Source organism: Antechinus flavipes, chromosome 3 (assembly GCF_016432865.1).
Source record: "Antechinus flavipes isolate AdamAnt ecotype Samford, QLD, Australia chromosome 3, AdamAnt_v2, whole genome shotgun sequence".
In the NCBI taxonomy this organism is placed as follows: Eukaryota; Metazoa; Chordata; class Mammalia; order Dasyuromorphia; family Dasyuridae; genus Antechinus; species Antechinus flavipes.
Genome location: NC_067400.1, coordinates 10,578,840 through 10,591,925, shown reverse-complemented (window position 1 = coordinate 10,591,925; position 13,086 = coordinate 10,578,840). Strand labels below are relative to the sequence as shown.

The 13,086-nt window shown below is 61.0% G+C and overlaps 2 protein-coding genes across 2 annotated transcripts; one reads left to right on the top strand and one right to left on the bottom strand.

Moving 5' to 3' along the window:
* The first annotated feature begins 12 nt into the window (after positions 1-12).
* NCBP2AS2 (NCBP2 antisense 2 (head to head)) lies at positions 13-1,071 on the top strand. The gene has a single exon (XM_051991755.1). The coding sequence runs from the start codon at positions 111-113 to the stop codon at positions 387-389; it is 279 nt and encodes a 92-aa protein (XP_051847715.1). The 5' UTR covers positions 13-110; the 3' UTR covers positions 390-1,071.
* Positions 1,072-3,511: 2,440 nt separating this feature from the next.
* PIGZ (phosphatidylinositol glycan anchor biosynthesis class Z) lies at positions 3,512-12,503 on the bottom strand. The gene is made up of 2 exons (XM_051991751.1): positions 9,432-12,503; positions 3,512-6,644 (listed from the first exon to the last, which is right to left on the bottom strand). Exons 1-2 carry the CDS (start codon positions 9,703-9,705, stop codon positions 5,119-5,121), a joined length of 1,800 nt encoding a protein of 599 aa, XP_051847711.1. The 5' UTR covers positions 9,706-12,503; the 3' UTR covers positions 3,512-5,118.
* Between the last annotated feature and the right edge of the window lie 583 nt (positions 12,504-13,086).

The window sequence follows — 13,086 nt, the reverse complement described above, 5'->3', positions numbered from 1 at the left end:
GGGGGGCGCACCGCTGGTGACGTCACCAGACCGCGACGGCGTGCCGTCACCACTCCGCGCTCGTGCTCTCCCTGTCCGCTCCGGGGTCTGGGCCGGCCTGGGCTGAGAAGATGGTGTTGCGGCAGCTCCTGCACTCGCTCTTCAACACGCCTCAGCTCGTGGAGCGCCTGGCCGAGTCGCGGCCCATCCGCCGCGCGGCTCAGCTCACGGCCTTCGCGGTGCTGCGAGCCCAGCTCGGGGCCCGGGAGGCAACGCGGGGCCTGCGGGGGCCGGCGGAACGCGCCGCGCGCCTCGGAGCCACCTTAGCCCGGGGGCTCCGCCGCGCCCTCCGGGAGCGGCCGGCGCCGCCCGCGGGCAAGAGCGGCCCGGGCCGGGGACCGAGACAGTGAGGCGCGGCGCCAGGGAGCCCCTCCCCGTACCGGCAGCCGCTCCCCCCTCCCCCGCCGGCCTCCCCGCGCCATCTGCCCCCTCCCCTGCCGAGAACAGAAGGGCTCTCCTCCCTCACATCACCTGCCCTTCCGCCCTCCGTCCCCGCTGCTTTTGGACTGGGGCCTCTGCTGGACTCCTTTGACCTTCAGCCGCCCTGGACAGAGGAGGAGGGACGGACGCAGTGCCACTCTTTATGCGGTTCCGGGGCTTCTCGACCCTTCCCGCGACATTATCACCTTTCACCTCGAGAAGAATTTCAGCCGTCCGACGCTGGCCTTTTAAAAGCGCCCACTGGTGATCGGGAGGTTTGGGGCGGCAGGCCACGAGCGCACGACCTCTGCCGGCCCGAGGACCTCCTGCGCGGGGGGAGCGCGTCCCGCTGTCCCAGGCGACCCTCCCCGCGCCCGCCCCGTGGAGCTGGGATTTGCGGCGGGCGTGGATGTGGATGAGGGGCCTCATCTGCCCCTTCTGCTTAGGACCCTGGGAGGGGGCCGGGCCGCGCTCAGGTACGCCTTAAATGCGGTCTGCTCTTTTCCTGCGCGGATTCCCGTGGGTTCCCTGGACTCTGGGGTTGGGAGTGAGAAATTAGGAATTGGGGCCGGAGGCCAGCGTGCGATCCAATAAAGCAGACCGCAAAGTGAAGAGCCGTGAGTGTAGGATTGCCGAGCTAGGAAGGGCCCAGGCTTAAGCCCACTCTCCCCTGCTCAGCGCGAGCCTGGGCTGTGCGAAGGTGACCCCGAGCATCCTGCCACCTGAGGGATGCCCAGCAGGGGGCCGTCCTCCCCGTGAAGGGTTCGGTTTGGCTCAGGTGGAGGGAGGAGAAGGAGGGAGGAAGGTCTGACCTGCATTTGCCTTTTCGGGGCTCCTCATTCTCGGTTCCCCTCCCTGAGGACCGGGGGCTGAAGGTGGCCCGGCCGGTCCGAGGTAATTGGGGCCCAGTGAAGCCCGGTGTAAGGTGGTGTCTCTCTTTGGTGACGCTTGATGGGTTACAACGGGCTTTCTCGGCCTACTTAGCCTCCCACTAATCACTTCCAGAGGTTCTTTCCCTGAGAACAGGTACAGGCAACCAGAAGTCCTAGTGCCTTTCCTCTCTGCGGGGCAGTTCTCCTGAAATGATCTGCCGGAACCTCCCACCCGGCACCAGTAACCAGGGCTCCAAAGCCCCTCGGTCATCCTTTCTGACACTCCCTCCCCCCTTGCCCTTAATTCCAGTCAGTCACTAAGCCCTCAGACCTCTGAAATGTCTCTGGCCCAGACCATCCTCATCAGGGCGGCCCCCGTGGCCTGGCCGCCTCTGAGCTGTTGCCGTCACAGTCCAATCCCCAGAGTCCCTCCCGGGACCCTGCTCCTGCCCCTGCCCCCCTCCCTGCCAGCCAAGACTGACCCTGGCATTGGGCGCTTCCCTCCTGGAAAGCACGGAGTTCGAGTCACCTGTGATGGTGACTTCGTGGCCCTCACTTCCCGCATCTGTTTGGACCAGATTAAGGGCTCTGAGTGGGTGAGACACAGGGTGCTCGAGGGCCACCAGAGCTTTGCCTGCAGGAACTGGGAGGCAGCTCTTCCTTCGGTGGCCCTCCAGCTTTGTAGATGGTTCCCCAGAACCCCGACTACCACAAGCACACACGGGCACACACACACACACACACACACACACACACACCCCCACACGAACCATTTCCCAGTCCTGAGCTGTCCCATTGTCCCGCATCTCTCTGGTGGCCCATTTCCCCTCTCCTTGTGGTGGGACTGCTTGGCCATGCAAGACCTTTCCCAGGACCCGAGGATGGTGGTGCGTGAGTGTCCCAGGCTTTCTGAAGGACCTGGGCAGCATAGGGAAGGGGGGACCCAGGCGGAGGGGGAGGGCTGGGGCCAGGAGCAAGCTGATTTGTCTTCCAAGCTTTCCAGGTCAGCTCCTGACCCAGTGGGGGCAACTGAGACAAAATTCTCATTTCTGAATTATAAGAACAGTGGGACCAGGAGAGGCTGGGGCTGCTCATCTCTAGCTTCACTAGGGTTACCTAAGAGCAAACTTCCCCCGGAGGCAGAACGGTGGTGGAGAGGGGACCTCGCTACCTGGGATCATTGAGCTCCGGCGAGCCTCAGTTTACACTTCTGTAAGATGAAGGGTTGGAGCTCATCCAGCTCCACCCTCTGATTGAAACCTTGGCCAGTCTCGGGTGGGGGTGGGAGGGCTCTTGCTTGAGTGAGAAGTTTGAGAACTCCTAAAGAGCACCCAGGGCAGGGGGTGAGGGTGGGGGTGGCATTCCCTGCCCTGCCCCTCCTGCTCATTTCTGGGTCTTCTCCCGAACACTCAGCGGCCATCTTGGGCCAGCTCCCACATCCCCTGCTGGCTAAGCCAACCTTGACTTTCATTTGGTTCAATGAAACTTGCCCGCCCAGTCGAGTGGAGCAGAGAGTGGACACTGCCTCCTGTCTGGAGTTCCCAGACAACCACGTTCTGGCAAGCCTGGAGCTTTAGTCTCATTCAGGTGTTCGGTGAACTCAGTGGCTCCCCACTTCCCTAAAATGTGGTGCCTTTAACCTGCTACCTCCTTTCCCTTTTTCTACTCCAGTTCAATGCTTATAGTTTTCCCCCAAAGGCATATGGTACATGGGTCCATTCAGACCAATCATGGCCCCTTTACACAAGGGAAATAGCCCATCTCTTGCTGTCCTATGGGAAGTCCCCACGTGGAGGTAATCCTTGCCTTGAAGGACCAGTTGCCCAGTCTGTCACGTAGCTATCAAACTCATCTTCCCCGCACCCCTTCCTGCAGCCTCGCATACAAACTCGGGATCTGGCTCAGTGAGTGTGGAGACTTCCTCCTGCTCTCCTGCTCGCTTGGCCCATTCTAGGCAGTCTAGCCCGCCTGCATCCTTTAAGTTCACGAGCCTTCTCTGAATGTGTGCACGTGGGTCATGCTCTGCCCTGCCCCGTGTCCAGCACTCCCTCCCTCATCTCTTCCCAGATCCTTCTGTTTTCTCGGACCACGTCTGGTGCCCCTTCCCTGCTCTGCCCCTCCTCCTTGGCAAAAGTGTTCCCTTCCTCCAGTTATTCTACAGTCAGTGACAAGAGACTTCATTATAATCCAAAAAAAGTAAATTCACATTTAATGAACATAGAACACGAGCTTCCTTTCAGTCTTACTGGGGGAGAGAAGCATTAAGGAATATAATAAAGAGAACAAATCCAAAGTGCTTTGAATAATGCATATAACATGCATGACATAAACACCCATGTATGGTCCATGTTCAGGAAGGAAGAATTCTCACAAACAAGCACAGCACTAGGGCTTCCCCCCACTGTCTGGCCCCTAGCTCAGGCCAGCTCAGCTCAGGTGACCTTGACTGAGAGACCATGGACTTTGGCTGAGAGATAAGTCCAGATCCTATCTAGGAATAAACAAGGACCGGCCTGGCAGGTGCAAAGTTCCACTCAGTCTCCATAAGGGAAGGAAACGGGATCATTGTGGGATCATTTAGCCCGACTCCCTCTACACTACCCATCCTCTGGTTGGATCTGCACCCCACTTAGACATCCTGAGGAGGGGGAGCAGTCTACAACTCATGTCAAGCAAGGTTTGAAAGAACTGGATGTTTCTGGCCTGAAGAATGGAAGGCTTCTCAGCATCATTAAGATATTTGGAGGGGCTTCCTGTGGAGAAGGGAGTGCACTTGTGCTGCTTAGCCCCAGGAGATTAAGCCAGGGTGAGAGTTAAGGTCTCCCTAAGGAACCGCTTCCCTGCTCTGACAGTCCAACAGGAAAATGGGCTTCCAGATGAAGTAGTAAGATCCCCATCATGGAGGTGGTCAAGGTTGGATAACCCTTTATTGAAGATATTGTAAAGGGGATGGTGAATGCTGTAGTACTTAGATGACCCCTGGGGTCTGTAACTCAAGTCTATTGGTTATAATTCATCGGCAGTGACGCTTCACAGGGTGGTCCACCCCATCTTAGCACGTAGAAACAGGCAGGAAGATGGGATGGAGAGAGGAATGACAGGTAGATGGATGGACATCCCCTTTATTAAGCACTTACTATGTACCAGGCACTACCCATTAATTAAGAAAAAGGTTTTACTGGGCAACTCACTTGACTCCTTTGGGTATTTGCTTCCTCATTTGCAAAATAAGAACTAACTGGACTGAGGCCCCTCCTTCCCCTCTTCCATCCAGGGATGCTTCTGGGCTGAAATCTTACCGGCCCACTCCCTTCCCCAACTGAAGAAAGCCCTTCAAATGTATCCAGACAGTATCGGGTCCCATTAGACCCTCTCCCTTAGCCTCCCACTGTCCCCTGCCCACCATCTTTGTCCGGACCCAACATTCTAAGTTTCTTCCAATTTTTCCTCCTGTGACATAGCTTCAAGCCCCCTCAGGGGACTTCAAGTGGCCCGGGTCTCCTCAGACAGGAAATTCCCACGGTACGGGAGGGCCTGGGATGCAGCCCATAACCGGGGACGAGCCGGGCTGACACAGTTCGACTCAGTTCGACTTTGGCTTAGTTTGGCCTGGGACGGGGAGGGACGCTCGCTTTGGTCATACAGGTCCCGGGTGCTGTCCAGGGTGTTGTCCAGTCTGTCGGTGCGCCCTCGGGGGACTCCGCCCGTCATTTATTAGACGAAGGAACTTGGGTGGGGCAGGGGAGGAGGGCAAGATGTGGGCAGGCCCACCCCCTTTCTGGAAGGGTCACTGCCCCTTCTGCTCGCCCACTTCCAGGATGTAGAGGCCCAGGGAGTCCTTCCAACGGCTGCTCAGCAGAGCCGAGAGCCCGGGAGGGTCCTCCAGAGTCACGTGGGGAAACACCCGAGTCTCGTTCTTCAGGGAGAAGGGGCAGCCGGCCGCAGCCTCCCTGGCCGTCCCGGGGGTCACCACGAAGATCCGGCAGAGCCGATCGCCCCCGGCGCTGTCGCAGATGGGCTGGCTGGTGAGCTGCTCCAGGGTCTGGCAGAGGGTCCCGCTCTCGGCCCCGCCCAGGTCGATGACCTCCACGGGCGGCTCCTGCCCGCGCAGGCGGAGGAGGTAGCGGGGCGGCATGTAGGTGTGCGTGAAGAGCAGGGTGTAGTGGGAGGGCTGCCCCTTGAGCCCCGGGGAGTGGATGCTCCGCTCCAGGTGGGACAGGCAGGGGACCAGGCCGCCTTGATGCAGACAGCCAAAGAACAGGGCCCCGAGGCCGTTGAAGAGAATGACCGCGGCGGCTCTCCACGGGCCCAGGGGGCGGCCCTTCTGGCTGCTGAGCAGGGTGAGGGGCCCCAGGAGGGGCACCAGGAACCGAGGCTCCTGATGGCTGAAGAGGGAGAGCAGGGCCAGCGGGACGAAGTAGAAGAGCAGGAGGACCGTGCTCCTGTCCGGGAGGCCGCCGGCGGCCCGCGCCCAGCGAGCCCGGAGCTGAGCCAGCGAGCCCACGCTCTCCTTCAGCACCTTCCACGCGCTCATCACGGCCGAGACGTGCAGCAGCCCAAAGAGCAGGACGCCGTTGACGGCCAGGTGCGTGAGGCGGAGGTGCGTGCCGTGCCGCGCCAGGTTCTGGGGGTCCAGGTTGTAGCCGAGGAAGTGGGCGGGCGTCAGGACCGGCCCGGGGCCCAGCCCCAGGCGCCACGAATAGTACCACGTGTCGGCGGCCACGAAGAGGCCGGCCACCAGCGTGGCCCCGGGGAGCAGCTCCAGCGCGCTCTGGCCCAGCGCCTTGGCGCTCGGGGGCAGCGCGCCGGCGCCGGCCCAGAAGAGCAGCGGCAGCAGCGCGAAGCCCAGGAAGGTGGGCCGGTTGAAGAAGCCCGCGGCCAGCAGCGCGCCCAGGAGCCAGCCGGGGCCCCCGCGCCGCGAGCTCGCCTTCCCGTCGGCGCCCGGGGCCACCAGCACCAGCAGCCACATGAAGAGCACGCCCTCCACGGCGTTGGCCAGGGTCCGCGTGTGGAAGACCAGGGTGACGTGGGAGCCGGCCAGCAGCAGCAGCGCGCGCCAGGGCTCGGCCCCCCAGCGCGCGGCCGCCCGGTACACGCCCCAGTCCAGGCCGAAGGAGAGCGCCGTGAAGACCAGGCGGGGCCCCACCAGGAGGCTGTAGCCGCTGACGGCGCCCGGCCACAGGCCCAGCTGCTCCGCCAGCTCCAGCAGCCAGAAGACCGAGCCGGCGGTCAGCAGCGGGAAGAGCACACTCCGGCAAGGGGAGCCCGGGAGGAACTCCCAGGGCCGGTACACCTCCAGGCCCAGCACGTCCTCTGGCAAAGGAGAGAGAAGGAGTGAGCGCCGGCAGGAAGCCGGGGGTCCCGCCCCGCCCCCACGGCCGAGTCCTGCTGCAGGAGAAGGGGAGGGCGCAGAACTAGCTCCTGGCAGCCCCTCCCTCACGGCTGACCCCGACCCCCTTCCTCCCCCGCCTAGCGGGGGTGGGCCACCTCTTGTGCGGCTGCTGCGCTGGCCACAGGACCCCTTCCTCTCTGGGGGCCCTCGGGACCCCTTCCTTCTCTGGGGGCCCTCGGGACCCCTTCCTTCTCTGGGGGCCCTCGAGACCCCGGGTGACACTTGCGAGCAAGACCGTCACCAGCCCCATTCAGGGACGGATTGGGGCCCTAGAGGAAGGGGCAACTGCAGGGGTGGACTCTGGCCGGCCGGCTTCTGTTTCCTTCCCATAAGGAACGGTCAGGTGAGCAGGAGGTCAGGCAGAAAAGTCACGGAGAACATCCTTCAGGGATGCAAAATCAAGGACATCAATCACAAAAAAAGACAATCGGTCTTGGTTCCCAGACGGGAACATCCGCCTCTTAGTGGGGATCCTTCCATGGACCAAGGAATAATCCCTGGGAACTGGCCCACTGGCATTGCGGCCACCCTCCCCATCCAAAAACCCCTCCGCAGGGGCATACAGGCCCCGTTGGGTAACATCAGGTCTGAGGGGCTCAGGGTGACCCTCAGAGGGTGTAGCTTCTATTTCCTGGGACTGGTTTTGTGTATACATATATTTCCTTTTCCTGGCTCAAGTGAGATAATCATCAACGCTTAGCCCGGTGCCTGATGAATGGCAGGCGCTTCATAAATGTGGCCCCCGATGGAAGCTTCTCCAGGGCAGAGACTTTGCCTTTTGCCTCGGTCTCCACTACCTAGCAGAGTGTCTGGTGTGTCACAGGGGTGAAAAAATGAATAGTAACAAATAAATCAGCAAACATTCCCAGAGCTATTTGTGCCCCTGCCCTGGAGAAGCTCCCATTCTAACGAGGAAGGCCAGCTGGAGGAGGACATAACGAATGAGGTGATTTGCCAGGGTGGGGGCTGGGCCAGGGCCCTGCCTGGATCTGCCCTTCACCCAGTTTCAGCTGTTTGCCCCGGCCCTCTCCGTCCTGCCAGGTGGGCTGGGCCCTGCTCCCAGATTGGTTTAGAGGTTCTTTTCTCCCAGAAGTCACTGGCAAGAAACCAGGCAAGCAACTTGGGAGCTGTGCCTCGGGGACAGAGGGCACAGCCGCCCACTTCACTACAGATGCTTAGGATTCATTAAAAACCAGTTCCCCTGGCAGGAGGGGAGGCCCCAGCTCCTGGTGGTGGGAGCTCAGAGGCCTGGCGCCTCTGACTCGGCTGAGACCGAGGGACCCCGAGTGCCCCCGAGGTGCAGAACCTGAGAAAGGATGTGGAGAGGGGACCCTGGAATTTGCTCATCTGTAAAACGAGGAGGAGGGGCTTCAGAAGACTGAAGGAGCCCCACTCACACACAACCGCATCATCTCCCATCCCCAGGCACTCGCCGTGGCCGTCCCCCGGCTCTCCTGCCTCTGCTCTGCCTCAAGGCCCAGCTCCAACCCTGCTAAGGCGGCCTTTCCTCCAGTCTGCGGCTGAGGGGGTCAGGGGGCAGCTCTTCATGGCCTCGGGGCCCCTTCGCACAATCATGTTCGTGTGGCCACATTCCAAATGGAAAACAAAGGGGCAATTTTGCTTTCCTCTCCGAGTTCTCAGCCCCTCTCGGGTCTGGGCGCAGAGCCCAAGGGGCTGGGGAGTCCAGAGTCTGGCGCTAGCCACTGCTCTTGGGCAGGCTGGGGCTCCTCCAGAGTTCTGTAGCCAGCAGGCCCCACAGTGCCTGGCATACAGGAAGCACCTAATAAATGCTTACTGACAGAGTGATGGAGCCATGATCCCATTCATAGGGTCTTTGAGGTCACTTGTCTAATTTTCTCATCTTACAGGTGAGCAAGCTGAGACCCAGGCAGGCAATAGGGGATAGACCTAAGGCTTGGTGATTCGCACTCGGGTCTCCGGGGCCACTGCCCTTCCCACCACACCTCATGATGTCCCTGAGAGCCTAGGAGATGTCCTTCCCCCTGGGGACCATGTCTGGATGCTCCTGCCTGAAGGACAGCTCAGAGCGGGAGCCCTTGTCTGTGCGAGCCCGGGAGCGTACGCCCACATGGGCTCCCAGCCCTCGCTCCATCCAGAGCCGAGGTCAAAGGCAGCCCCTTTCGGGAGACCTTTCCCAACTCCCCCCCCCCCATCACTGCAGTTGGGTCTGCACCCTATGTTCATGTATCTGTAGCATGGGAAGGGAAGGGCTCCCAGGGCGGGCACCTTACGATTGGCTGGGGTTTGTCTCTGTACGCCCAGCTCCCAGGGAGAACTTTAAAAATCACTGCCAATGTACCGGCGCTCGATTCCCAGGCTGGATCCTTATCTCAGTCTCCCTTCCCGGGAGACAGTGTTTGAACTTGTGGGAGAGGGCGCCCCAGGTGCAGGGAGGGGGCGCCCAGGTGCAGGGAGGGGGCCACAAAGGAACCTTTTTTTGCCGTGCCTTTGCTCCGGATTAAACGCACCCTCTGACTGGTAAAAGCAGCAACTGGGGGGGAGGGGGCCTAGGAAACTGTGGTTTTTGAGAGGATATCGCCTCCCAGAGCCCCTCGAACCTGGGCTTCCTTCGGCACTTAAACGGCCCTTGTTTGCTCGCCGGCTGGTTTTTAAAAAGCATCCATAAATGTGGTTTTAACAACAGAGAGAAAGAAAATGATCGGCCACTTAGGGGCGAGGGGTTTTACCTGCCATGACTTCGGGCGACTGGAAGAACTCATCGGGATGCAGGTAGCCGGTCTGGGGGAGAAGACACCAGGCGATCCGCAGCAAGCTCAGGCCCCCCCAGAGCACCCGGGCGGCCCCCATCTCCGGCCCCGGCAGCTCTCCCTCTACGCAGTCTGAAGTGGGACAAGTCAAACGTGAAAAACAGAATTTAGTCTCTATCAGTAGCATCAAAAATGAGCCGCCAAGAGAAAGCAGAGGTGTGGCCGTGGTTTCTGGGGACCTCTCCCGCCCCATCCTCTTCCTGTGGGACTCACATGTGTCTGGGGGCAGGAAGGGTCTGGCTAGGGCGGGCCCGTGCCAGCCAAAGTGCCCCCGGGCTCCTTAGCTCGCCAAGCTATTCTTCAGCGCTCTTAGCCGCCAGGGTGGGACTTGGGCAGAGCCACAATGGTGAGGCAAGAGCACTTCCTCCTCAGATAGGGCTCCGGCCCAAGGAGACAGAGGGAGAGGGCCCTTGCCTCCCTCCCTGCTTCTCCAGCTCCCTGTGACCTTGGGAAAGGTCATCGCACTGCTCTGGGGACCCTCGGGACCCTGGGAATGGATGGAGCTGGAGCAGAGACTGAGGGCTCCGGAGTTCACGGGTTCCGTCCTGCACCGGGAGGCTGCACGGGGCTCTCTGCCATGGGACACTGCCCAGAGGCGCCCGGCCCCTGCAGGACGGCTTCTGACCACTGTGTGCCTCCTCTTTAACCCTTCGGCCTCCCGTCTGGGGCTCTGCAACATCCTTCCCCTCCTCTCCCAGGGAGCCGGCCCGGCACAGAGAACCTTTATGGGACCTTTTTAATGGGCCCAAGCAGAGCCCTAACTGTCACCCTTTAGCATTCCAGCAGCGGTTTCCTGAGAGCAGACGCTGGCAAACAGCCGCGCTCTGTTCCACACTTGGAGTCCCTCGGGTACCTACTCCGGGCTGGACAGGAAGAGCCCCATCTGTGACTTCCAAGCAGACCAATTTGGCTCAGTTTGCGCATCTGTGCCATGGGGGAGTTGGCCTCCGAGCTCCTTTCTAGCTCCAGATCTGTGGCTGAACCCACCGTGGGAGCCATCAGCTCCCACATCCCTTAAGTTCTTCCCTGTAGTGCTCAATCAGCAAATGTTTATCAAAGTCCCCTCCAAGACTAGAGACTTTTCCTTAGCAGGTCAAGGCCTTGGGAGAAGAGTTTGAGATGCTCCTAATGAACCTGCAGCTCACTTCCGACAGGAAAAAACAGCACAGGAGCCTGCTTTGGTCTTTGCTCTCTATGGGCCTCAGTTTCCCCATTTGCCAAAGGAAGGGATGGTGGCAGAGATTACTTTACGCGACAAGAGCTTCTTTTTTGCAGTGGGAAGCCCTCAGCAAGCTTCCAGTCCAACTCCTCGCCCCTCCCACCAGGCAGGAGCAGAGGGGCGGACCCCGGCGGGGAGAAGTCATCGCTTACCATAACCCAATCACAGCCTTCCTCTGGAGCCGCCCCGCCCCCTCCATGCAAATATAATCTTGCAGGCTCCAGTTGGGGAGGATCTGCCTCCTTCCCCTTCCTCTTTCGGGGAGACCTCTCCCCCCCATAAAGTGGACGCGGCCTAATGGGCGGGAGCGGAGGAGACCGTTAAGAAAACGTATCTATCCTCCGGGACCACGGAGAGGCAGCGTGGGTGGGGGGGGGAGCTCCGTAACCATAGAAACGGCGGCCTGCCCCAGCCCCGAGCGCACACATGCGTGTTGTTATTAGCGGGAGGGAAGGGGAGTGAGGAGGGTCTGCGCAGTGCGTTCCCAAGCATCTTCCGAGCGCGCAGCCCGCGCAGCCCGCGCAGCCCCGGGTCCCCTTTCTCCGGCCCAAGGAACCTCGGCTGCAGGCCCCGCCCCCATTCGTGGAGCAGCTGATAGAGTTTGGCTTCGCGCTGGAATGGGCTTTAGGCCTGCGCTGGGCCAACCGCCCTCGTTTTACAGGGGGGGACACAGGGGAAGGCAGAGCAAAGGCTCGGCAGCCCTCGGATCCGGCACGGCCGGACGCCTCTGGTTCCGTGTCCTTCTCGGTAACCCATGGGTGTCTTTCTCAATGGAGGGCCACGAATGGGAAAGCTGTAGCCAGGCGGCGCCCGGGGTGGGCCGGTTTGGCGGGGTTTTCCTTGGGGAGGAGTGGGGGGAAGTGACTGCCATCTATAAAAGGAGGGGTTGGACTAGGCCACGCGCAGGTCCCCACTCTGGGGGGTGTCTGGAGGATGGAGCCCAAGCTGACCGCCTCCCCCGGCCCCACCAGAGTCAATGGCGGTCACGTGGACTTGAGTCTTGCCTTCAGAGCTTGGAGGCGACTCCTCTGGGCACCTTGGGTTTGGAGTCAGTCTGCCCCGTGTCGTCCTCTGGGAAATGGACGCTCCCTCCTGGCTCCATTTAGAAAATGGCGGCTTTGCGGTGGGCGCTCCCTGGCCCTTGTCTCTGACCCCTTGCTACCTTCTCCTAGTCTTGCCTCGGTTCCCGTCTCTGACAAGGGACAAGTCCTCCCACCGGGCCCTCCGGCAGATGGCACCTCCCTCCCCATGCCCTTCGGCAGCCCGCCTCCCCCAGCATCCCTTTTACAGTTTTCTAGTTCCTTCCCTACTGCCTTCAGACACGCTGGTCTCACCCGACCTTAAAACACTAAGCCGGGAATGCCTCCAGTTTCCGCCCAGGGTGATGACCAAAGTCTTGGAAAAGCCAAGTGGGCTCCTCCCTCCTCACCCTTCCACTGAAACTGCTCCCTCCAAAGGACCTGCGGTCTCTGAGTCTCCAGATGAGATGGACTTTTCTCCATCCCCATCCTCCTCGACCCCTGCTGGCCCCTCCCACAGGGATCTCCTTCCTCTGGGTCTGCATGACCCCGGGGGTCCTTCCCCTCACCCCCTCTTCTCACCCATCCCTGCAGGCTCATGCTCCAGATCACTGCCCCTAACTGGGGGGGGGGGGGGTCCCAAGGTTCTGGCCCAGAATTCTTCTCTCCTGCTGCTCCTGCTCATCACCCCGGAGCCCCCACCCCAGCCTCAGTCTCCCCTCTATTCAGTCTGCCCTCACAGCTTTAAACTCTGCCTGCCCTTCCCCCCAAATCCTTCCCTCTGGGAGTCCCTGTCTCTCTGAAGGTACCGCGGTCCTTCCATCTTGGAGGTCTAAAACCTCCTCCCTCTCCCTCACCCTCCCTTATCCCATCACCGCAGGATGAAGCATCAGGAAGGCTTCAGGGAGGAGGGGGGAGCTCTTGCTCTGCACGTGTGAGGGGTGAGAGTGGCTGCGGGCGCACAGAACCCCAGATTTCCAGCCGGGAGAGACCCAGAGGTGGGCCCGACTCTGGATCCGGAGCTGCTCCCCCTGCTTCCCGGACCGGCTCCCGGGTCAGGGGCAGACGCGCAAGTTGTGCTCCTCCCGGCCTCCTCTCGGCCCTGCCGCCGACTTTCAGCCGCGCTCCCACTTGTGCGGCCACGTCTGTGCCCAGAAGACTCGGGGCCCTGTCGGACCCCGATCAGGACCACGATTCTCCAGAGACGGCGCAGAGGCCCCCGAAGCCGGGCAGGGAGGGCGCAGCAAAGCGCCAGAATCGGGGCCCACGGAAGCAGCGTGGCAACGGCCCCCCGACAGCCCGTTTTAGCCATAGCAGAAAGCCCCCTCCTTACCCC

Excerpts from the sequence above, each read along its gene's own strand:
- NCBP2AS2 (XM_051991755.1), top strand. The coding sequence starts at position 111 with ATGGTGTTGCGGCAGCTCCTGCACTCGCTCTTCAACACGCCTCAGCTC.
- PIGZ (XM_051991751.1), bottom strand. The coding sequence starts at position 9,705 with ATGGGGCGGGAGAGGTCCCCAGAAACCACGGCCACACCTCTGCTTTCT. Across the intron at positions 6,645-9,431 it reads GTCGCCCGAAGTCATGGCAG|AGGACGTGCTGGGCCTGGAG; the intron begins GTAAAACCCCTC and ends CTCCTTTGCCAG.